The 25,659-nt window shown below is 37.8% G+C and overlaps 1 protein-coding gene across 4 annotated transcripts in view; it reads right to left on the bottom strand.

Moving 5' to 3' along the window:
* The window catches only part of LOC139134629 (transcription factor ETV6-like), an 87,653-nt gene that overhangs the window by 3,257 nt on the left and 58,737 nt on the right, over nucleotides 1-25,659 (bottom strand). For all 4 annotated transcript variants that reach the window (XM_070701577.1, XM_070701587.1, XM_070701595.1 and 1 more), the window contains 4 exons: nucleotides 15,869-16,070; nucleotides 14,394-14,600; nucleotides 1,775-1,903; nucleotides 155-277 (listed from right to left, as the gene is read on the bottom strand). In XM_070701577.1, the coding sequence (XP_070557678.1) occupies nucleotides 155-277; nucleotides 1,775-1,903; nucleotides 14,394-14,600; nucleotides 15,869-16,058 (649 nt within the window). In that variant the 5' untranslated portion in view covers nucleotides 16,059-16,070. The remainder of the gene's footprint in view (nucleotides 1-154; nucleotides 278-1,774; nucleotides 1,904-14,393; nucleotides 14,601-15,868; nucleotides 16,071-25,659) is intronic.

Genomic DNA, 25,659 nt, shown 5'->3' with positions numbered 1-25,659 from the left:
AAAATTTGCTAAGACGCGAGCCTTATAGCAGTCTGATTTTATAGTGCAGAGGCTAAAAACACCAAAATATCAATATTGCAAAGTGCACAATTTTAAATTGTGGTGTGTTTTTTTCAAAAAGAATATTGGTAGATTAGTTCATAATGTCACACACCTTGTACCGGTACATGTCGGATGAGAATTGATTGATGTGTGGTAAGTCTCTCCTCTTCCTGGATTTTTCTTTCCTCCAAGGTTTCCATGGAACTGTTAAATCCATTTTCCAGCGTTACATTTGCTACATGTGAAAAAAAAAAGAAAAAAAATCTGATAATCTGGTACATCAAACATAATTCATTGCAAGTACATTGGTCGCTGACAGTACATGAATAATTATCATATCATTATCATATGATTTGCATATTTAATACTCAGTAATGCATTTTGCATAACTCATAACATGGTATGCTGTTATTACATGAAATGAATATCGACCATACTGGTATTATATGGCACATACTATTCCACTTGAATTTCTAGCTATTATTTTTGAGGGCGTAATGAGGATGGAGGGGTGTTGTTGATAAGTGTTGCTGGTGGAGAAGACAGTATTTTCATACGTCATTATATAGTCTGTAATGGGTTCAAAGACTTTAATCCTTTGAGTGCTGTAATTTTTCCCGCCAAAATTATAAGTATAACATTTTCCAATTTTTTATGAATTTTTCTGTAGTAAATTTGATAATTTTGGACAAAATGGCCATAACTTTTCATTGGCTGCAGTTTTTGACCAAAAAGTTTTGTAAAATCTGATGGTCTTAATCTGAACAAAGTGACAAAAATTGGCTCAGGCACTAACCCATCACCATCATGGTATTGTTTTCAATATTAAGTATGAACCTGTTACAGAGGGAACTGACCAGTTAAAGGTATACAGTCACCTGTAATCTAAATATGCCCATATATGGTCAAAGGAGCGTTCCTTGGTGTTCAAAATGCCCATGTGAGGGCGCTGTTTTTAAAAAGTGGCCACCCGCTTAAAATCTATGATTGGTTAGATTTTCTCTTTCCAAGGTAACTGTGGCAAAATTGGAACAGCTAGGTGCTAGTGTACCTTTAAAATGACAGTAAATGGATTATTAAGGGAGGTAGGGAAACATAGTATTACGCCCTAAGCTCACAACCCCCTAATGATCATGAATATTCCAATATATAATGAAGTGGTCCAACTATAAATAATTAATAAATATTTGAATATCTTGTAAATTAAAACTGTATGGGTCAGGACATATGTTACTGAAAGCTGCAGTAAATTTCAGGGTAAATTTTATTTGACATACAAAAAATATATTACCTAGAAACTGGAGCTGACTATAAAAATTTGTTACCATTGTTTTGCAGTTTCTTGAAATACTCCTAGCAACAGATCTTTTAGAATATGAAAATTCACTTCTATTACAAAACTATTTATGAACTAAGAAATCACTGGCCTTTGTAAATGCCTTCACTGATATTCTAGGCAGCGCCATCATTTTATCTAACTGTGGAAATTTTTTTTCATGGTGATATACAGATCATGAGAAGACACACAGTCAACTCACTGTGTTTGCTTATCTTGTCTTAAGCCGTTACCTTTTAGCTAGCAACATTTGAAGAAGTTTCAACATCTTTACAAAGTAAATATTGACCTAGATTAGCTGTTAGGTAACATATTTACGAATTTCAACATCCTAGTTACCCTGAAATTCTCCTTCATACGACACTGATTGGAGAATATAGAAGAACTAAATTGTACCTTGTTCTGCTCCGTGCTGGCAAGAATTCTGTCTGAGAATGACATGATGTCGCGGACTTGACCTCTGGTCATGGCCAGACGGACTTATTGGTGATAATGGTGGGTACTTCTGAAATGGTTGATAAATATCTGTTGACAGAGAGAAAAATAGAGAAAAGAAAAATTATACACCTTGAGAGATTTAAAATTTTATTTAACACTGCGTAGAAATATTAAAACTGTCATATCCGGATTCAGTCTGAACTGTAAAATGTCACAAATATTTGGGATTCTTCAATTCAATGAAAAACAAAAGAATGGTGACGCAAAAATTGTTGAGGGCGCTTGGCAAATGTATAAACTTAAAGATTATTAATTACCAGTTGACATTTGGGGGAAGAAGCAAGTGTACAAATTGTATCACTATGGAAGGAAGGATAATATGCAGAGCCATTCAGCTGGAAAAAGTTGCAAATTCGCCCCAGGGTCTGGCTCCCATTTCAATGGAACAGTACATGAAAGGAAACAAAACAAAAAAGTATGTCAATCCGGGTGGGGTGCACCATTTACAAACATAAGTTTTACATCCCAAAGAAAAGAAATGGATGAAGTCATGCCGAAAGCATGCAACTTTTCAGGCCAGGTGTACAAAACACGGAAGAGGGAAGTAGATAATTCGCCTTAAAGAAAGACTGCGGGACAATAACTCAATGAAAGAGTCCTTCACTGAGTGGCTTCCGAAAGTCTGAAGAAAGCTGTTCTGAATAGAGAAGAAGATGTCGTGCATTCAGGCCAGGACTTGCGTGACCCATTTCCTGGTTCACACTAGTTCAATGTGCCCACTATACAAATCTTTTATCACCGGATCTTCTTTGAGTATACATGCTTTGTTAGGTCAATGTCTGATATTCTGAATGTCGACTTTTCTGCTTGCTTGGTGATATTTTTTTGTAAGTTCTTGGCAGCGTTTCCCGAATATTCTACAGATACGAGCTCCATCAATCAACCTCGGTGAAATCTGAGAAGAGTCTGTCAACGAAAGTAATTTCGCTATTACAGTAATAGTGACCGGTGCAATCGGCAAATAATTATCAAGTTTTGCCGGTCTGACATGGTAGATATTCTGATATTACAAGCTATCTGCGTATCGCATTACAGGTACAGCATGCACACTGGCATATCAATTTGACTGTGTACTCTTACACTGTCAATCACAGTCCAAATTTTCGACCAATTTCTTCAAATCTACAGCAATTATTTTTTGGAATAATGTCCTTTTCACTATATATACTGATTTGACTGCAAACTGTCACAAGGGTGATACACCGGTGATGACAGGAAGTTGAAAATTTTAATTTTTTCAGAGCTGCAGTGATGATCATTGGCCTCAGGGACTGTATAAATTACATGGCGATTCGTATAAATGCCGACAGTTAGGGTTTTTCCATTTTCTATACCTATTCTGACAAGAAACGGAGTGTGGCCAATCCTGCACAGTGCAGTAAATTACTCAGCCTAGAGGGCCTTCCATAGTATATAAATAGGAACATACCACCTAGTAGAGTGCTGAATTGCAGTATGACCTAGCATGAACCCCGGTATTTTTTAGTTTTGCCTAACTCCTATTCAAGTAAAGTGTTATTGCCTTTACCAATATTTTTGTCTATCTATGTGTCTTGTCTGTTTGAGGTATTTTATTGCGTGAGTCAACTTGGCTTAAACCATCTTTGTCAAAAATAAATACGGCCAACAGCCAACCCTGCTAAATATCTACTTGGCCAAACTGTCTGTGAAGACTTTGGTCCTGTAAAGACGGGTTGTAATTAAAAGACTGATTCTAATTCAAGGAACAGTTCGCTAAGGTTTGAAATTCAAAAAGGATGCATTTTATACAGCATTTGTTAACAAGGGAAAATATTGTCATTTTGTACCAAAATTGTGTAGGCCTACAAAACATACCCACTACTGAAAAGCATTGTCAGTGTACCGGTACATGTCACCCTTAAGGCAGAATGTGCCTCTGGCACTCAGAGTCAGGCTTTCAAAATTTCAGAATTCTTTTGTGATCTACCACAGTGGGGGCTCATTTTGAAGCTCTTGGTGTAAGAAAATGTTTCACTGTCTTAGTTTTTTGAAAATCAAACAATATTAATTTTCTCCATAGAGTTAAGACAGGGGTGGCGACCATTTTGAATTCTAAATATTGGTAAATCTTGGTTTGTTTCTTGAGTACCAACATTTGCACGGTGTTCCTAAATTTTTATTCTTGATTTTGAAAGAGAATGATTGAAAGATTCCTTGAGGAAAATTTGAGCAAAAATTTAAGTCTTTCACTTTCGAGGTGCAATTACTACCTTAAGTGAAAACTCAATCGTATCAATGTATCGACTTGCTTTAAAAATTCTGCTGAGTTGAGGGGTCAGGCTGAGTTGGTTTATGCCAGGTTGACCAAATGTGACCCTGTGTCTCTCTGTCACACTAATCTTTCTCTTTCTGTTGCAGCTCCTTATTTTTCTATCCACAAACGGCACAAATGTAGAGTAGGAACTGTAGGGTATGTTGATAGATTCACGACCATGTTATTTGTCAAAAGCAATCAGCATGTACTGGTAGTTTCGATTGTTCCATTACGCATCATTATGTCGGAAACACATGAGTTATGAATACTTCAACATTATTTTTTCTGACAGGAAGTCTTCCACATTACAAGGAAAAGATTAGTATTTCATGGAATGTAAATGCTGAGAGGAAGTGATAAGAAATCTGATCCAATACTGCAGACTTTTCTGAAATCTCATCAAAAATTACAGACTTTTTTCCCCTCTCCTGTTGCCATGGTAATCAGCCCTCTCTCATCAGCGTTGGAGGTCTACCAGGGCTTTCTGATGGATGGCTGATATAAATGAAAGGTGATTATTGATAAATCTTACATGTAACAGGCCTGCTTGTTTGATGTTGAAATTTCTAAGAATTTCTCACGACCTTTCTTATGTTTACACTATAAAAATTGTAAATACACCCTTAAACGGAATTTGTTGTTTAACACAAGGAGAATTTTCTCAAATCAAAAATTACAACGCTATTTAGGATTCTATCCACCTGTGGACTGACTTCAAGCATCGTCCTTTCCTTTAGGCACTTTAAATAAAATTCATTGTTTGCCGTCAGCGTGCTGGAAGGTTTTCAGAGCAAATTAAGAAAACAAACACGATGCTAAACACTATTACAAATAAAAATATTATTTTTCCACAAGGACCCAAATAAAAATTGAGCTTATGTTAATACACTACTTGTGTTTTTTGTCTGTGTTTGTTCTTTTCCCTGGCTGGCTGGCTGGTGCGTTTTTTAAAAATCCAAGGACAGCACAAAGAATTTTCTTTAAATGGCCTCATGTAAAATTAGTCAATTTTTGTTGCCTTTATAAAATTAAAAAAAGTCAATTTTTCTTGGATTTTTGCCAAAATTTCAATGAAAAACTGCAGCAAACGAAATGTGATGCCCATTTGGTCCAAAACTACCGAAAGAAATAACGAAAAATTTATAAAATTTGGTAAAATTTTGCTCTAAAATTTTGGTGGGAAAAAATCATGGCTCAAAAGGTATTTATAATAATTAGAGAATCTGGCATGGGTATACCGCTATGTTGTGTTTTGTTTCATGCTGTTCTGTAGACATGTACTGATGAAAAGCAACGTTGGCCTCCGCATATCTTTCTTTCCTTGATTGAATATGTAATTTTGTTTACAGAGTGAAGACAAGAAGTTGCCGAATTTAAGGTCTAAGTTTCCAAGCTATATCAAAAATTGTGATTAAGCACGCCCCTCAATCTCTTATTTTCAGTAACTTTACATCAATATATGCTGTAATCCTTACAATGAAAATCAAACATTAAAATGTACATTGAAACTCTAAGTTCACATTTTCCTGGGGTCACTATGGCAATCAGTTTACATATTACTGGAGTGGAGGGTAAAGATGAGAACAAAATCTACATATACTGTAGATATACTGGTAGAAAGATGGTATAGATAGAAACAGTGTTTGGCAGCTTTGATGCTAGAGTAGTTTAAGGTAATATGCACCTCAAAAGTGAAAGACTTAAACTTTTGCTCAAACTTTCCTTAAGGAATCTTTCAACCATTCTCTTTCAAAATCAAGAATAAAAATCTGGGGTCAATGTGTAAATTTTGGTACTAGAAAAACAAATACTAGTAACCCAATACCCCACAAGTGGTATATCAGAAGCGGATTGTAAAAGTTTGAGAGTCCGAATGTCTGTCCCAGAGGCGCATTCTACCTTAATACTTATTCGTAGACATAAATGGATAGCTCTCCCAGTTTAGAGTTTCAACCATTGCAAAGAAAAGAATCTTGAATAGCTGTTACTTCTTCCACTTAGGTATATCGCTATTCAGTTGCAAACAGGAAACAAAACTACAGGTTCACGTTTTTTCCTGGTTTTGAGATCTGACTCGACTTGCACCTTTGGGTATATTCATCACCTGACCCCACTCGAACTATCATTTCCGCTTCATTGTGGGCAAAGTCGGCAAATGAGAACCCTGCCATTGTGTCAAACTTTTGGTGGTGAAAAAGGCTGCAGGCGTCTCTAAACACAGTTGTACAGTCATTTCAGAAGTCAAGATTCATAATTAAGAGTCTTTTCAGTGACAACTTGGCATAGTTCCCAAAGCATTTCTTGAAGTGAGAAATTCACTTCCACTTTTACCTGGAAGTTTACTTTCCGTCAATTTTTCTTTTCCTTCTGCATCTGACTTGCTGAACCATAAACCATATCCTGACGCTTCACTGTGACATTTTGACATACTTTTCCAAAAAAAGGGGAATTTCCAACCAGTGATGGCCCTTTGCCAAAGAAACGAAATATCTACCAGTATGGTCTGATAGTCAAGGAGTTTTGTCAGTTTTTCTTGCAGTGAAAGAATTTTGGATATTCAGTACTAAAACCACAGATGACCGTACTGAGTTTTGGCTTAAAAACAACCAGTAAAAACAACCGATAGGCTTGCATTCTGGTTAGATATTGTGACGATGAAACACATATTTTTCAGATCATACGATGCATGACGTGTTGAGACAAGTTGTGAATGATGTCAGGCTGACGTGATTTATGTAAATTTATAACTATGCTTGTTTGTATCACTCTTTTAAGTTGCATATAATTCACGTCATGTGCCGTTGGTACAAAATGCGGCTACTACATGTATTTCAACACTGGCGAGCAAATCTCGAGGAAATTGACTTAGATTGCCACTTTCTAAGCTTACCTCATCCCAGACATAACTTCTCTACTAGCAAAGATATTGCGGTCACATCCTGGTGACCAAAATATTGCTATAAACTGCCACAGATTTGCTGTATTTAATTTCGTAGTACCAAATACCCTTTGACAATTCTATCAAGAAATAGAAATTGGAGTATTGCATCACAAACTTTTGGAATTGGAAAACAAGATTGCCTATCGTCATTTGCATCTTGACTTCTCCAAATTCAACAAAAGGGGTTTCCATCCTGAGTGCCAATTTTGCAGACTTTTCAGAAAGTATTCCCTCCCTCTACACATTCTGCATAAAATAATAGTCAGTATATGTACCTAAAGGCACCATTGATGAATCTCTAAATCATGCTCATGAAGTGCACTGGAATATTTACGGTAAAATGTAGATTGTGGTTCAACGAGACTGTTTACATTTAAGTCAGTCGACTACATCATAAACAGTTGGAATGATTTTAACCTGTTCATCCCCATTCCCAGTAAAAAAGTCCACATCCACCACCGATAACAATGGATTTGGACCAAACCATGGTGATGAAAGGGTAAAAAGCCTGCCGTACTTGAAAATACCGGCTATAATAAACTATGATGTCATTTTACACTCTGTGAAGAAGTACTCTATATAGTGTAAAGAATGTGAATTTCCTTTAAAAATTTCTCATCTGAAAGAGTAATAAAAGACTCATACAGTAGACAGATCGGTTGTAATAGACAGTGGACGAAAATTCATCGGAGTATTAAATTAATAAGGTAATTCACAAAGTTCTACATACTGCGTACCATCCTGCTATAACGTACCGTGATTGGGGTTATCATCAGCCCGGCACCTAGCATGACCTTTGACCTGACTTTTATGCGTTCAGTTGGTGGGAGGTGAAAAGGTCAATCAAAGTTGTTTGATACATGTACCTGTACCGACAGGTTTGTCGAGTAAAGTTTGACCGAGTGCATCATAAATTTGTTACAATCATACTTGTGTCAAATAAAACAGTAAATCCATGTACGGTACGTGTGAGATAAGTACATTCAGAATATTCCAGCATCTACGGTAGTCTGAGTTCTCTACAGCATTTCCAGATACCAAAATGCCAGGGAGATTCTACCGTACAACATCTTGCATATCGCTTTTACAAAATATGTACATGCAGGAAAGCTTGTAGTCCTGCATATATTCCTAAGAAACACGCAAACTCTATGTAATTAGGTTATTTATTGGTATAGTCTGTATATGAAAATATTGGTGAACATATTATGGTGGACATATTTCATATAAGTTGAAGAGAACCCCTCTTCTGATGGAAAACATACCTGTACACTCACTGCAGCATTTATAGAATGAAGACGTCTGCAAAAGTCTGCCTCAGGCGCGCGAACTGGCAAGCATTGACACTTCCTAATCTTACTACTGCTTCCAATCTCTCAATTTTGTTTTATTTCCTGTTCAAGCTGACTCTTTACGCGTACTGCTTTTATTTTCCATTCGAAATTTTTACTAAGTTGGTCAGTTCGACGTTGAGACACTTAAAGCAAACTGACAATAAATCAAAATTGCATCTTTGCCTTTAGGATTGACGGAAGTGACTCTGTAACGGTCCCCATGAATCAAATCATAATTATAACATTTAGAAAACTCTGCCAAAGTTTGAGAGTGAGATGATCATGTACCTGTGGTAATATGTAGGTGGTTTAGAATAAATCTTCCACAAAGTTTAAATCTCTTTTTATTTCAATTTCAATGTTTTAGATTGTTTACCACTTTTCTCCACACAGACCTGATTCACTTGACATTTTATCAATGCTGATGTCACAATGCCAAAAGATATCAGCATTTTTTTAAAGGCATGTTTCAAGTGTTATCAACAGGTTATTAATCATAGGCGTATCTATGGTATATGGTGCTATCAGTGAAACTAAACGATAACGTTTCAAAACTAACAGAAATTATGTGCCATCCAAAGTCTGGGAGTTTCTTTCCATGATGCGTACGCACAGAGACAAATTTCCGGGGTCAGGGCACACCTCCGCCACTTGGAAGTGCAGACTGACATTTCAATGGTTTTAAAAGCCCATCTGCCTTACTTTATGTGACCGAACACCTGACATATGTCAAGCTTCCATTCATATTTCTGTTTTGGGCAAACAGATCTCTGCGTGGGCGAGGTCAACAGCAGTGATATCCTTCGTTTCTTCGTTATCTTAAAAATGGGCAAGAAATCCTACTTAATCACTATAATCAAAAACTATAAGTTCATCCAGGCACCAGAATGACGGCCGACATCCTGTAGTGTTGCCTTGACTACCGAGATACTGCTCTTCGCCCACACGTACCGGTATATTAGTTTGTCGCACCCGGATATATGCCATGCTTTCCTAACACCACATGCCGTGTAAAGTTTGTGGTTACCATGCATATTCAAACACTGGTGCTGGAAGTGTATTGGGGCCCATTGGGGACTATACTGATGTCTTGAAACCAGCTGGCAAACATTTACAAAAAATTCATCAATTTGTACAAACAAGGTTTTGAAGATACACTGAAACCTGTCTAAACTGAAACCTGTCTAAACTGAACCCTTTTCCAAGTCCCATTCCAATAGAACTCTATGTTAAAAGGACCTCTATACACCAAACACCTCTCCAAACCGAACAATTTTCTCAGTCCCTGAACGGTTCAGTTTAGACAGGTTTTACTGTACAAACTTTAGCTAACTCATTTGAGTGGAGAGGGGTTATTCACAAATTCCGAGCTTCAACCACCCTGAGCAATTACTTTCGATAAATATAAAAAGTGAATCACTTGACAACGCTTAGCAACATCCTACGACACTTCCATCCTGGCCATGTGGACAGGATCTATATCTGTGTGTAAACTACCGGTATACCAGCAATGGTACAACATATGTGTTAATACTATTCAAAAGTTAAGGTATTTATTGGTGTACTGGTATGTCATTGAGATTATGGGACTCCGAAATTTCAAACCTTAACAATGTGTCCAGATATCAAAGGAGTTTGCCACATCTGTTAGCAAGATGTCGGCATCATTGAAAGAACTATAGCTCCAAAGTTATAATTCCTCTGCCTATTTTGAAAAGAGTAACGGCTGAGCAGGAGATAAACCTGAAAACAAAATGGCTGCCAAGATCTATATACACCCATGAATAAAGTAAATCAAAATTTCATATTAACTCAAACAAATTAACCTGTTCTTTCAAAACTAAAAAATATTTTAAAAAATAAAGAAATTAATAAAAAAAAATAAATACAAGACAAATTGCTGTTGGGTAAAGACAAAAAATATGACACTGCTTTTTATATTTAATCTCCATGTAGACCTTTGTAGCCTGTACTACAGGCTACAAAGATCTATGTTGAGATTCAATATACAAAGTAGAGGTTGGCAAAGACAGTGTACAACAAATTAACCTATTCTACCCAAAATTTCTGTAAACAGGTCCAAAGTCATCATTGATGATAATGGATGTGGGCGAAACCATATTGGTAAAAGGGGTAATTAACTCAGGCAGCATTTCACAGAAGTGAAAGGCAAACCTGCCTGCAGACAAATGGCAATAATTTATTGAGAAATCATTGTGAACTGTGTACATACACCATGTGCAAACAACTTTTGATGTACAGACCTGGTCACAAACACATGATTGTGTACCGTTCAGCATCCAAAATAACTTGGTCATAAAAACAAATTCACTATCCATTCAGCACGCTCTGATCATCATGAAGGATTTAAAAAATATCTTCCACCATCCTCTTACCAAATCAAGAATAATGATCTGGGGTCAACTTGCAAAGCTCTTACATTTACCAATATTTGAAATTCAAAATGGCCAACATTCCTTTGTTAACTCTGTTGGGTCAATCAAAAATTTTGATTTTCAAAAAACTAAGACAACCAAATTTCTCCTAACACCAAGAGCTTTAAAATGAGCTGCCACAAGTTGTAGATCAGAAAAAAATGGCAAAAGTTTGAGGGTCCAAATATCTGTCCCCGAGCTACATTCTACCTTCATAGCCTGCAACAGTAAATCCAAAAGTTGTCAATCATCCACAAGAAGTCCACGCTACCGTTGTCAAGATGGCAGGACGAACATTTTACTAAAAAACAAGTTTATAAATAGGCCACCAGTGTTCTGCCGAGGCCGCGGCCTTGCGCCATTGCCGCAAAAATAAAATTGAAGACCCCAAAAAAATCAAATCATCGGGTCCGCAAGGCGCAGCGCGCCATCAGTCCCTCTAAACTTTTGGTAAAAAAAATACACTTATTTACGTACTATACGCGAAAGGCCAAACGGGGAAGTAGACATTCCACGCTGCTCATGCGTGCATGCTGCTCGTGAGAACATGAGACGTGTTGCTTCCATAGCAACCTTCAGTGATTTTTTATTGCATAATCGTGAACTCGGTTTTCATTGGCTAGATTCAAGTCAGCCAGTCAGTGTCTCTGTTAAATTCAATGCCTCACAGTACTTTCTGGAAAGGAAAATTGCTTCCGTGAATAAATCAAAACACCGAGGCAGAACAATTCTTAGTTTCTTTGGACCAATTCCGCCCTAAAAAGGCAAATCCAACAACCGGACGAGTGAAGACAATACGATCGAACATGACATCGTGTCTCAGCTGTTTATATCCTCGGAAACTGAAAACCAATGCACGCCGCTGCCATCCACATTGGAAACGCATCAGTCAGAAACAGAGCAGTCTCAAAACATTGAGCAGCCATGCATCGGAAACTCAGCCTTCATTGAGGCCTACGTATTTTACGCAAAATTGTTCTGAAATACGCAAAAAAATCATGACTGCGTAAAGTAATACGCATTGAGAAATGCCGCCCCATGACACGACGTACTTGCCGCACTGCATGTATTGCATTGTATTGCCTGAATGTGGTTCAATGCAGGACAAAAATTAAGAACATATGCACCTGCTTGCAAGTGACATTTATCATGATATTGCAACATTTTAGATTTTAGCAGACCGCAGCACTTTATGCAACATTGTATTTCATCATCATAAAACGTCACGTCAATCAGTTCTGTACAGACAATGGCACTACAGATGCAAGAAATTCTAGAGTCGATCGAGTCTATGTTGCTGGTAACACAATACAGTTAATGGTCATTACGTTGCATGTTATTTGGAAAGTGTTTACGGATGACCATTTAAAATCTGTCGGGTTGCATTCTTGAGAGGTCCCGCTGGACTTTGAACAGTATCTGCTTTTTGTTAGCCCTTTGAAAACACTAATTTCACAGTCAGAAGGTCTTTCCTTTGAACATGAACTCATTGGGCTGCTCAACGATCATATACGGGACTTGCATCACGGCATGGCAAGCGTTCAGCTACACCTTGAAGCCCCCCAGGTTGTTGTTTTTTATTAATAGAGCATGCGCATTACAAGAAACCCTCCAAGTTCTACAGAAAAGACTGCTCAACTCACTTCAGATACTGATTCCTTAGCCGTACGCATTTTGAATACATTTTACGCAAATAAAAACTCAGTTGCGTAAAATCATACGCAAGTTTTGAAATTGTCACGCAGGCATGTTCGACGTCTTCATGAAAAATGGTTACGTGATTTCAGCTTGCTCCACTTCGATGCCAAAAACAACCAAATGACTTGCAAAGTATGCATAAAGCATAATAATAAACGAAATACGATGACCCGAGACAACATGAATTTCCGAACGAGTACACTTACTCGCCTTGTAGACTGTAGGTAGGACCATAAAACCGCAGCACTCATGGAATCTGCGAGTTCGAACTTCGAAACAACAACACGGGTATGGTAATAAAGTGTATAATTGTCTTGAGAATGACCCCCTTTTTTCAACAGCGACCCACTTTTTGAGCTTCCATGGGCCCTCAGACCCCACTGATGCAAAAGCTTGGCAGAACACTAGGCCATGAACTAACCATACTCAAAAAGAACAAAACCACTACTGCCTTATATGGCAGAATGAGGGAAGTAGGCGAAAAAAAACAACAAAATGACCTCAATTTTAGTTCACAATGGAAGACATAATTAATTGTTGATAACATCTGACACATGCTCTACAACAGAGGAATTTACAATACAGAGGTGTGGAAAGGTCTTGTACCTGTCCATCATACTCAAACCAGATTTGTTATTCTCATTGTGGACCAGAAGACCATGCTGGAAGCAACGGAAGCCCTCACTGGCTGCTTCCGTTGACATCAGTATATGCTATGGATCTTGCCATTCCTGTTTTTTTAACGGAAAAATTATCCTTCAGGATGCAATTCCTGCCAATTGCAGTAATTTAATTGACAAGTGTATGCTTCTTTTAGGTTTAGCATTTTCTAACCCCCAACCACCACCCAAAAATGGAAGTAAAGCAATACACTCCATAAGAAACGTTGTGTAAAGTGAGATCTGATAAACATTTCTCACAGGTATCAGATCTGTAAAGATTATATAGGACCAGGACAGTCATTTCCTCAGAACAAACAATCACAAAACCAGATGCAGATTACACCTGTTAACCCAATTCCGAGTAAACAGGTCCACAATCAGATTTGATATCAATGAGTTTGAGCCAACCCATGGTGGTTTAAAGGCTAACAAGAGTTAAATCACTGTCTTTGGACACCATTTTATACATCAGTTATGGTATGACTACACATGCCAAAATAATGCTATTGACAAATTCACAATTACATTTATTATTATGCGTTTATACCGGTATATTGCACAAGACAAAGCACATAACCTCGATGAGAAGGGGACCCTCTGTCCGCAGAGGAGCCTGAAAAATCATGCATTGCTGCAGACCAGAGGTTGAAACTTTCAGCACAATGAGAAAGTTGACGCAGTGACAGCAGCAGGAATCACAGTACTTGCAGGTAAGTCATTGAAATGTCAGTTAGATACCGGTATAACAACACAGTGATCTAGGGTACTCTAGGCGGTTAACTGTGAACTTCTCTTGAAAATCAAAAATTTTTATTCCTCTAGTTGAGTGTTGGGAGTATGATCATTTCAAAGGCATATACAGTAAAGTAAAACCTGTCTAAACCGAACTCTACAGGGACTGAGAAAATTATTCGGTTTGGTGAGGTGTTCGGTTAATAGAGCTCCTTTTAATATAGAGTTCCTATATGAATGGGACTTGGAAAATAGTTCTTTAGTATCTTAAAAACAATAGGTCTGAGGAAGTTGTGATAAAATAGTGATCATGACGTCATTCACATTGATGATAAAGTTATGCTGTTCACCCCTAATTCACTGTAAATGGGTCCAACGTCAACATTGACGACAATGAGTTCGGGCCAAACCATGGCGGTGAGAGGGTGTTTTGCACCTACCTTTCCTCTTGAGTCTTTCCAGCATCTCGTAGAGGACGTCTCCGGCATACGCGGCTCTGTCCTTGAAATCTTGCTTCGTCAGCATGAGCAGACCCTTGCCGTTCATGCAGAACTTGGAGACGTCGATGTCGTTGAGGGAGAACTCTTCTTGCGACCAGCGCAGCCACTTGATGACATCATCTCGGGACCAGTGCATGGGGGGTGTGGCTTTGGGAGGAATGAGGAGTTGGCTTTCTATTAATGACTACGAAACCAAGCTGAGCTCATTCACAAGTGACTGTGATGGACTATTGTAGAAAGGCGCATTCCTTGACAAACACCAGCACACATAAATCTGTGACATTTTTTGAAGAACTAGCAAACCAGTGTAACCCTTTCACAGTTACACAAGAGTTGTTATTTTCAGTAGGATTAATACTAGCAAGGAATATTATGTAAATTAGTACAAAGCGGAACGCTGACTGAAATGACATGTGATTGCGTGGGTCTATCAGCACATCTTGTGTAAAGACATCCAGATCTGTAAGGTCAGATTGTCGAGACCTTAATGTTTTTTTTTTCATTCTGATCACAGATCTCAGATAATAGAAGTGAATGACAGACCAGAGAGTAACACTATGAAAACGAGCAAGTACGCTAGCGCTGCTATCATGAACTCTGACCCAGAACAAATGTATCTGACACAGTCCTACAAGGCACTGCGGGAAGAGACTAGATTGATTTGGTCAACGTACTGCCAAAGCTCTATGGTCTTGCATAAAGCAAAGAGTAAAGTTATTCCAGCATATGACACAATAATTCTCAAATGACAACTTACTTCACCAAAAGAAAGCTTTTTGCCTCCTCACACACGCAGGAGATGAACGCATTTATTAGCCCTTGAGCGCCGAAGTCAGTTTTTGCCGCCTTTATCAAATATATTCCGATCAATTTTTTCAGATTTTTGGCTTAATTTTGTAGCCAGTGAAATGCAATGTCTGTTTGGTCAAAAATTATCAAAAACAATTGCTGAAAAATTCACAAAAATTAGCAAATGGTGCACTAAAATTTTGGTGGGAAAAATTACAGCGCACAAAGGATTAAGGAAAATAAACAATACAATTATTACTGGCCGAAAAGAGCATGAACTGTAATTTGTCTACCAAACTCTGGAGCAGAGTTCACAATTGCGTGTAGATGACATGGAAGTGAGCATTTTGAAATTCCAAAGTCATAGATCAGCCAATATTGACACAAAAATTATTTCACATTTATGAATACATATTTGAATGTTTTCACTTCTGAAATAAACCAGGAAGAGGCTTCTGTGTATAGCCGTAGTAAAATCCCTCGAGCTATAAGTGACTTCCATAAAAAAATCGTAACATATATCCCTAAAATTTTTCATTGTTAAAAAACGGTTTGTGCTGATTTAAATGTTAAAGATCATGCTACCAACGGAAAATGAGAAGTCTTTATTGAATTTCTGCACTTACCAAGAGGCAGTGGGTTGATCGGGATCGGCGTGCGCAAGATGTCTGGTGTTATCTGTAAGCTTGGCGGGGCAGCTAGCCTCGGCGAGTACGGAGTTAGACCGTGGTAGTTCCATTGAACAGGATGAGTGTGTCCGTAGCTGACCGGAGGTAGAGGGTAGGCCATGACCGCACTGGGGCTACCTGGCTCCATCTCTGACTTGGACTGGACGGAGAGGTGAAATACGTGACAAAAAAGAAATTAGCAATGACGCTCGCTTCGTAAAGAAGAACCTAGCTCTCTTCCAATCATGTAAAATGCATCCTGTAGTTTGTCGCTTTTTTCCCTGTACTTGGTTTACGGCCAGAAATTGTGAATTTGTAATGGAAAAGTTCATTTGGCTATTTTTGTTCTGTGGGACCAGTCACATGTTATGTTGCTGACTGAAATATCGGGAAGTGTCTGGTGTCAAATCTCTAGGCCTTGCTTACAGGTTATGAAATGTATGAAACTGTAATAACTGAACTTCTGGTACAAGTCAGGCTGGGAAGTCAGGATTGGAGGACGCATACCAAACTGGGAGAGTAGATGAAGATCTCTGCTGTTTTCTTTTCAGCGAAAGAACAACAATTTAATTTTCCCCACAGAGTTAACACCACTTATAGAAGCCATTTTTATTTCAAATATTGGTAATTCCCTCATGGTAACACCTGCATCTTAATTTTTCATCGTCCATGAGGATGATTTTCAGTTTTATTGTGGAAAACTGCTGCAAAATTTTAAAACTCTGTTTTAACATAACAAGCTGTTGAGCATGTTTGAGTTCAGAAAATGATAATACCCAACAATATATGAAGCAGGAATGACCAAAATAATACCATCAGAATATGAATTTTAGTTATCAGTTGTCAAATTTCCTGCATTTTGGATGTCCGTCACAAGGGGCCATCTCAAAAAGTCGCATGACCTAAAAATTAGCTCAGTTATTCAAAGTGTATAATTGAGCAATGTTCAAATACAAAGTTGCAAATCAAATTGTCACTATCAATGCACAATATACATTAATCATTAAGATGAATGTAGTTGGAAATACTTCCGAATGAAAATGGAAACAGGCTAGTTATAGTGATGTTCTCCAAGTTAAATTTTCCTTTCCTTTTGTATCAGTAAGGTTGAGTTTCCTTGAGCCTACGTAAAGATGACAGTATCAAAAAGGTGAACTGAAAGTAAAACATACACATTTCAATTTTCAGTTGGTCATAAAATTTCTGCAAATTCTCAGGAGAAAGGAAGACGAGACTGTTGATCACGTTCCCAAGGGAAGTGACTCAAATACTTGTGATTACTGTGACACACATATAATGCATATGTTTACATTTACTGCATGTCATGATATTTTGATAATTTTTTCAAAAAATTTTCACACTTATTATTCTAATTTTTTCAAAAAATTTTCACACTTATTATTCTAATTTCTGAAAACTAGCGCCAAAAGTATTCTTATATCATGGAGTTCAACCACGCATTACATTATACACAAAGATGCATATTACAAACTTCCTTCACTTAAGCCACTTTACCTGGAAATGAAGCAAGCAGTGTTTCTACTTACACTGGTCAATGAACTCACATTGCCGACAAAGTGCTCTACCTATGAATATGTAATTAAAAATTTGCATATGGTATATAGGCACCAATGAGTCACTGGGCTTACCCTGGCATTTTGAATAATGTTGTCCAAGTTAGGGGGCTTTACTGGAGTATACAGAACATTATTTGTGTATACTCGTTACAATATCTTGAAAATGAAACAGAGCACGTGTGGAGCTCTGTGAATATTTGCTAGGAGTTCCGCCTTCACACTGGCACATCTGAAAGTTTGACTTTTCGTGTATTGAGACAGCATGGAGATTTCAACAGAAATCCTGCAGATATCTCCATAGGGTAGCAATAGATCCAATATGTACTTATCAATGTTGAATTTTTCCAGCTGCTGGGAGTTAAGACTAGATCTACCAATTTATATTTCTTAGTTCTTGCATTAATGGTTATTACGGCCAATTTTAATAACACCAAACCTCATAAACAATAAAGTGTCTGGTACATGTGTATGCACACATCTCTCGTGTTTGGAACCCATATCCTATATATGTCATATGACAGAAAAGTTGCCTAAGTGTGTTGACAAGCTAAATAGTTGCGTTTCAACATGCTGTTGGGTAATGGCAGTAGATCAAGAACTTGCAAATGACTTACAAAACAGATGAAAAAATAAAATCGTCAAAAGTTTCGACTACTGGTCCTTTTTAATGATCAAATGCAGCATGAAGTAATGCAGTATTATTTTGAACAAATGCATTTTAGTTCAGTCTGAAAAGACATGCAAAGTTATACAGCAAATGAAACTTCAAAAACATGCAAAGTTGCAAGTATTCTACCAGTACTGGCATGATTTGCCCCACCATTGAATAAACCTGATCTAGGCTGAAGTACTACTGTTGTGCAATTCGAAAATGATGTCTTTTTAGGGGGATTTCTTTTTTGAATGCCATTCTTGGAAAAGAAAAACAAACATGTATGTACCTGGAAAAGCAGTTTCGCATTTCTATGTTAACTGATTATTTACATTGACATAATCTTGCCTTTTCTGGGTGTACGATCATCAGGTTTAACAAAGCTTGTATCAAGAGTGTACAGCACACCATTGACAGAGCAATAAAAATGTTGGACATGTTGGAAAAAGGTGAAGATGGAGAGAAAGGTAAATGGACGAAAGTGAACTTCTGACCTAAAAAACACACACAACAGGCCGTTATTCAAGGATTAAAGTTTACACAATACTATAATTTACTTGCTGTGCTATCATTCATACAGCAATAAAATTCAAAGAAGTTGGACTTTTGTACTATTTTTAAAACCTCGCCCCAAAAAAGTTGTCTAAAAATACCTAAGAGTTCACAGTACACATTCCAAATTTTCTGGGAAGAAAGAAACAGGTGGTTAAAAGGCTTGAAGCTGTAACTTTTGATGCCTTGTTTTCAATTTTTGTTTTTTATTGTCAACTCCAGTTTCTTGTTCTGTTCCTCAAAGCACTGAGATACACAGTATTCAGCTTGTCAACTCAGCCTGTACATGTGTCCACTGCACTGTCATTGTTGACAAGAAAATGCTGATCCGAACTACCGGTAGAATTCAAATGTAAACAATAACAGTGCATTTTACACGCACAGACGCTGAGTTGACAAGCTAAATAGTTGGTGTGTCAACATGCTTTGGGGAGTAAAACCAGAACTTGCGGTCGACATGCTAAACACAAATAGTAAAAAAAAAATCATCAAAAATTTCAGCAACTACCCCTTAATAAATGCACAGTCAGAGCTATCGTAACTACCTCATTTAGGAAATGTGAAACTCTTGTCCATATTCTGAACACCCACAGAAGATACACAGTGTTCTTCCGTTTTACAGTACGAGAAAGTTATCGCATTTCAAGTAGAATGAGACTGGTGAAAAATTATTCACAAAAGGCTAAGAGATTTACCTACTTTAAGATTACTTTTGCAGTACAAAATGAATTTAGTTTTTTGAGACTACAGCCTCCTAACACTATATGTTAAATCTACCAGTACGCTCGGGGGTGGTCATAGCAACAAATGCACAAAATGTTATGAAAATTTACATATGCAAATTTATGCTGGTTGGCAACAGAGTATCCTTAATATCCTTGAAAAGTATCCTTAACAGTAATACACTATAGGAAAAAATTGCGAGACTGGAGCGAGAAAGTGACGCTTTCTCGCAATTGGTGAGAATCATCGGTGAGAATCCAAAAACTCTCACCGGTGAGCAGTGAGAAATGCACTCCTTGGTGAGAAAATAGATTTATTCAACCTGGTGAGAATTTCCATTCTCACCGGTTTGAATCTGTTATCTCACCAAGGAGTGCATTTCTCACTGCTCACCGGTGAGAATTCAAAATTTCTCACTGGTAGCAGTGAGAATGACAAGAGATTCTCACCAATTGCGAGAAAGCATCATTTTCTCGCTCTCGTCTCGCAATTTTTTCCTATAGTGATAGCTACATGAGATTCAAAGCCATCAGATAAGAAAATGATAAAAAAATTGAGTACATGAGGTCCCCTTCAAAAATTTGCATATTTAAATTTACTCATCCTTGGAAGATATATTAATTATGTCATCCTTGGTGTACTGCATACAGAAATTTGATTACTATTGAACAAACAATTTCAGAGAAGAATAAAACTGAATAAAGTGTTTCCTTGGAACTTAGAAACTGAATTATATTACGGATGATAAAAAATTTCAGAGAGGACGATTTTTATAGAAAATTTAGAACATTTCTATATAACGAAATTTATGTTTATTGAAACAAAAAGATGCACTAAATTTGATTGCTAGCAGACCAGTGGTAAAAAATAACAAGAATAACCAATAATACGAAAATTAGCCCCATACATTTGCATAATTATGCAAATTTTCTCGTTAGTTAGACAAACCAAACTCAGGTGATTTTGTGTGACTAGTAAACAATGATAAGACAGCTTTCTGAGATAGAGTTTCATAGGAGTGTAGAGTTGATTAAGGACACTGAGATACTGACAGAAAATAAATCAAATATCGCTGACAGTGGAGCTATCAGAGTGGTAAAAAGTGAACAAATCCCCTGTTTTTCATTACAATGCAGTATCTTGTCTAATACATGTACCGGGCAAACATGCTTTCTCTCTTCTCTATGGTAACAAAATCTCCAGCAGACACCTCAGACAGAAGAATCACAGCAAGGCGACTGAAACTCCAAAGCCCACACAAGAGAGGAAGTAGACTGAAAAAAAAACCAATAGGTGACCTGTGCACATCTGGAGTTGACGAACAAACATTAGAAATCTCAAAACAAACCTCAGGGCTCAGCACCACAATGATACAAATCAATATGAGACAGACATGCCTTTCGGGATATCCGGTTTCCTAAGTTTGATGAGGTCATCTTCTGGTACAAAAGATTTTTGCATAAAAAAAACACTAGATAAGCAGGTTACCATGGTACCATATTAACTTCCAATCCTTGTAATCTGATGTTTTGTGGTGGAAGTTGAAATCTCTTCACTTCAATGGCACAATATTCCTCTCTTTCCAAATATTTACACTGTTGCTTCCTCTAACATGTGTGTGATCCACTGCAGGTGAAATAGGTATTTTGTGTGGATTTATCAGATACGAAATCTAAATTTGATTTCTCCAATCTGAACTGTTCTCTGTGTCTGTTTTTCAAGGTTGGCTATTTATAATGCATGGCCAGTGTTGGATTGATCATTTACCTGTGTCTTATCAAACACACTTTATCAGTGATTAATGGTTGAACTGATGATAAAACTCCACTGCCTGACTGGTTCTGTCGTCACACAGTACTATGAAAACTCTATTCTATATCACTTGAGTAGATGAAAGAAACTTCCATAGCAATAACTGAAGCTGGACATTCCGTGTGTGAATTAACACAGGAATCAATTGCTTGTTATTATAATGTTGCTACTGTGGTAAAGTTTATCCATTAACCCTTTGAGCGCCAAAGTCAGTTTTTGTCACCTATATTAAATATAACTCAGTCATATTTTTTCAGATTTTTGCGAAAAATGTTGATAAAAAGCTGTAGCCAATATAATGTAATGCCCTTTTGGTCCAAAACTATAAAAAAATGAGAGGAAAATTCATGCAAAATTGGTAAAATGTTGCACTGAATTTTTGGTGGGAAAAATCACAGCACTCAAAGAGGTAAAACGATGAACAAGTGACCTAACGGTCTACAGAAATTCGCTGTATTATGTAGAAACTAATTATTTATGACACATGCTTTGATAAAGTTAAGATTTCATAATAATTTGAAGATATCACATTGAGATCATCCCTAGAAACATGTCTACCAAATATCAAAGTTATCAGATGAGAAGTTTTTGAGAAACAAATTTTTTGACCATAATGGCAAAAATTCCCCTAAAAACACAAAATTGCAGATTTCATCATAATTTCAATATTATCATTTAGACCACCCCTACAAACCTGTATAACAAATATCAAAGCTATTAGACAAGTGGTTTTGGTGAAAATAATTTTTGACCAAAATTGACAAAAATTTCCTTAAACATACAAATGTGCATATTTTCATAACAATTTGAACACATCTATGTAAGGTCATCCCTAGGGAACTGTACACCAATTATTAAAGCTGTCTGATCAGCCATTGAGGAGGAGATGTTTTTTGCAAAAAAAAAGCAAAATTAGCCTCAAAAATGCAAATTTTCAGTTTTCATCACAATTTGAACGAATCTGATTCAGGTCATCCCTTGGGACATGCACTCAAAATATTAAACGAATAAGACAGGCTGTTTTGAAGAAGAAGCCTGAAACATAATAAGTTGACGAACAACAGATGACAGATCCAAGACGCCAGACTACACCACACATCAACCTATTAGATGAACTTTGTGTCACTAACAGCGAAGCTAAAAACTGATTATTTAAATATGGATTATTCCTAGTTTTTGTAATGCTGTCATTCTGGATTCTTGAATTAAAATGATTCAGATGTGGTTGTATTTCAAAAACAATTTGACATCATACAATAGCTTATTTGGACTGGTGAGCAACACATAAAATTCAACACAAGTTTACCAAACACTTAAGGCAGAACGCGCCTCGGGGACAGATATTCAGACTCTCAAACTTTTACACATTAGGGGAAGGCTCCATTAACTTTGATGGTACCTGAAACCCGAGTTGCTGCCTGCCAACTCGGGTGACAAACAGAAGACTTTTAATCCCCAAGGTGTTAATTTTCCATTGTTGCGATTATCTTATCGAGCTGGCACTATGATAGGAACGTCAGGGCTGTAACGACTCACTCAATACCACGGGCACACACATATGCTTGCACATGGAACTATGTTGACAGGAAAAAATGAACTGCCCTTTTTTTCAATGCAAGTAATCTAGTGTATTCTTTAATTTAGGCTCTAAACTAAGTTTTAGAAATATGGTGAAACAAAATATCGTTCTTCGTTCATTTTCATTCAAGTTTCCTATTTCGGACGCTTCACTTCAGTAACGCGCATTGATCATATATGCAAATGTGATCAGAACAGCATGGAACGTTCTTTCCACGTGGCGAGATTTTTCTTGCACTTGCAAACAACGTAACGAGTGAGTAAGGACTCCAAGAGCTGCGCGTATCCTGTGACATTACATCTCCTATAGAGCGAATTTAAGTCAATGAATTGCTAGCCGGATCCGTCTGTAAACAGTATGGCCACTCGTACATATTATAAGAAAGGAGAAATAGTAGAGGCAGTTAACGAGGCCGGTCGGCGGATGGCACAATTTTCAGTGATTTAATTCACGGTATTAATTTCACAATAAAACGAATTCGCGAGCTTACCATTGATTTTTGATGTTGAATATTATTGAAAAAGAGAGCTAAATTCCAGTGTCCATGTTTGATAAAATTCCAAATTGACGACACCCAACGTCAACCTGTACGACACCGTATGTGTACAACACACCTGCAGTCGATTAGTCGATTGTGACACAGTAAGCTTACGTATAATGCAATATCGGTCGACCCACAGTCCCTCTATCGATGCATTTCTGCAGTTGTCTTTCCTATTCTGCTCAGTTAACAGACATGATTTCACAGAATATTGCACAGAAAACATTTTATCATATTTGGAGGCACTGAATACTAGCATTGCAAGAGAAAGCGACGACAAATTTCCCGGTTTGATTCCAGCCGTTGCTTGTGCTACGTCAAGTACACTCGCAGCGATCAACCCCAGAAATTATCGCACACTATCATCATTTACGATGGAAGAAGGATCTTGAAAAACAAACACCGGTTTCAGGATATGGTGATTTCTGTCTCCGTGTCGTAGATAGACGCAGAGAACAAAAACAGCGAAAATTCGAGAAAAGCGTACACACAATCGGGGACTGTGGCATGCAGGACAAACCCAAGCTACGCATTATCACGTGACTGCCCCTCGTATCGCGGTTTGGCTGTGCGGTCCAGGTGATTGACACCTTTTACAATAGGCGTTTCCAGACCGGTTGATAGAGGAACTGTGGTCGACCTGAAATTTGACACTGTGATCGACGTAGCGTTTCAAAAGTACGAAAAATGAGACCAAGTAATTGTTTGTTTATTTAGATTTGATCTAAAACCTCCGGCAACCAACAGACAAAGTCCTACTCTTACGCAGAAAATCAACGTTTTCAAGCGTAGACTCCCGCGTAGACTTTCCCTTCCGCTTAAACCACGGCCCCTCCACAAAACGCGATGTAGATCTATGATCGACTATGGATGGATTGACGTGGCGTTTCAAAAGTATGAAATATGAGACTCAGTAACTTTTGGTTGCTTTACATTTGATCAAAAACCTACCCATCAGACAAGGCCCAACTCTTACGCAGAAAACAAAAGCTCTGAAGCGTCGACTTTCTCTTCCCCGTTAGGGGCTTTCTCCTCTTTCGCGTTTGAGAGAAACAAACGTCGGCTTTATTCGGAAATGGCCGCTATTGGTGGGCGTAACGTCAGTCCAATGGTAAGCTGCACCCGATGTGAAAGTCGGAATAATTCGGGCTGTAGTCGGGAAAGCAAGGAGACCTCGAGGATACCTCGAGAGCGATTCCCAGTACAGTTACACGTTCGCAGATCGCGGTACTACAGGCTGATACTAGATAGCAACAAGTTCACCGCGTAAATTGCTAGATTACATATAGCCACATAGGCACTTCTGAAATGTTATCTCCGGCTTGCAAGACAACAAATATCAAAATATTATTATCAAAACCAGAATTTCGGGGCTAGAGAGCGAAACATTGCTGAAAAGTAGCCGGCCAAAATACGGAAGTAGCCGGTCAATTTGGCCGGCATCCGGCTAAAAATGAACACGCGGATTCAAACAGAGAGGCTTGTTGCGATGGACAAGTAGCCTTTGGCTTTTTACCAGAAAAATAAGTGAGTGTTCATTGATAATTCAAAGACTGGATCCGTTGACACCAAAGTTTGCTCGTGACTTTCATTGCATTGCATGCACCTTTCCGCAATGCCACTAATTGAGTCTGAACTGAAATTGAAAGAGTATGTTTTAGTAAAAGTCCTGTTTTGTTGTGCTGAAGTCCTGTTTTGTTGTGCTGATTTTCGCTACCGTACTTTCTTTTATAGGGGTATAAACATTCATACAAAAATAGCTTTTCGTATGCAAAATCAGCGTACGTTAATTAACTGCTAGTATTGTTTAAACAGCATTTTATTTGAAAGGGATTCTATAGTACCATCGTTTTTGTAAACTCTTCATGCAATTTTATGAACTAAATGATGACCTCAAAGTAACAGCAAGTGCTGGACGGCACTTTTAACGCTGGTTGGAAATCCTGAGTGCCGGACAGGGGGGGGGGGGGGGGGGGGGGGGGCATCATCAAGTCAGGCGCCGACTGGCATTGGCCATGCTAAAAGTAGTTCCGGCAGTGCTAATGTTTTGTTTACACTAAAAGATAATCTGTTCGCATATGTTGACATAGAGATTAATCCTCTGATAACCAACTCGGGTTACTCGGGTATGTCCAAGTTAATGGAGCGTTCCCCTCATGAGTTATTTTCTGATATTATATCACTTGTGGGAGTTCAAATTAAAGCTTTTGGTGCAAGGAAATTTTTTCACTGGCTTAGTTTTTCAAATTCAAAAATTTCATTTTTCTCCATAGCATTAACATACGGATGGCAGCCATTTTAAATTTCGAATAT

This window comes from Ptychodera flava, chromosome 1 (genome assembly GCF_041260155.1).
Source record: "Ptychodera flava strain L36383 chromosome 1, AS_Pfla_20210202, whole genome shotgun sequence".
In the NCBI taxonomy this organism is placed as follows: Eukaryota; Metazoa; Hemichordata; class Enteropneusta; family Ptychoderidae; genus Ptychodera; species Ptychodera flava.
Note: the sequence above shows the minus strand (reverse complement) of the source record. Positions and strands in the feature narration are given on the sequence as shown.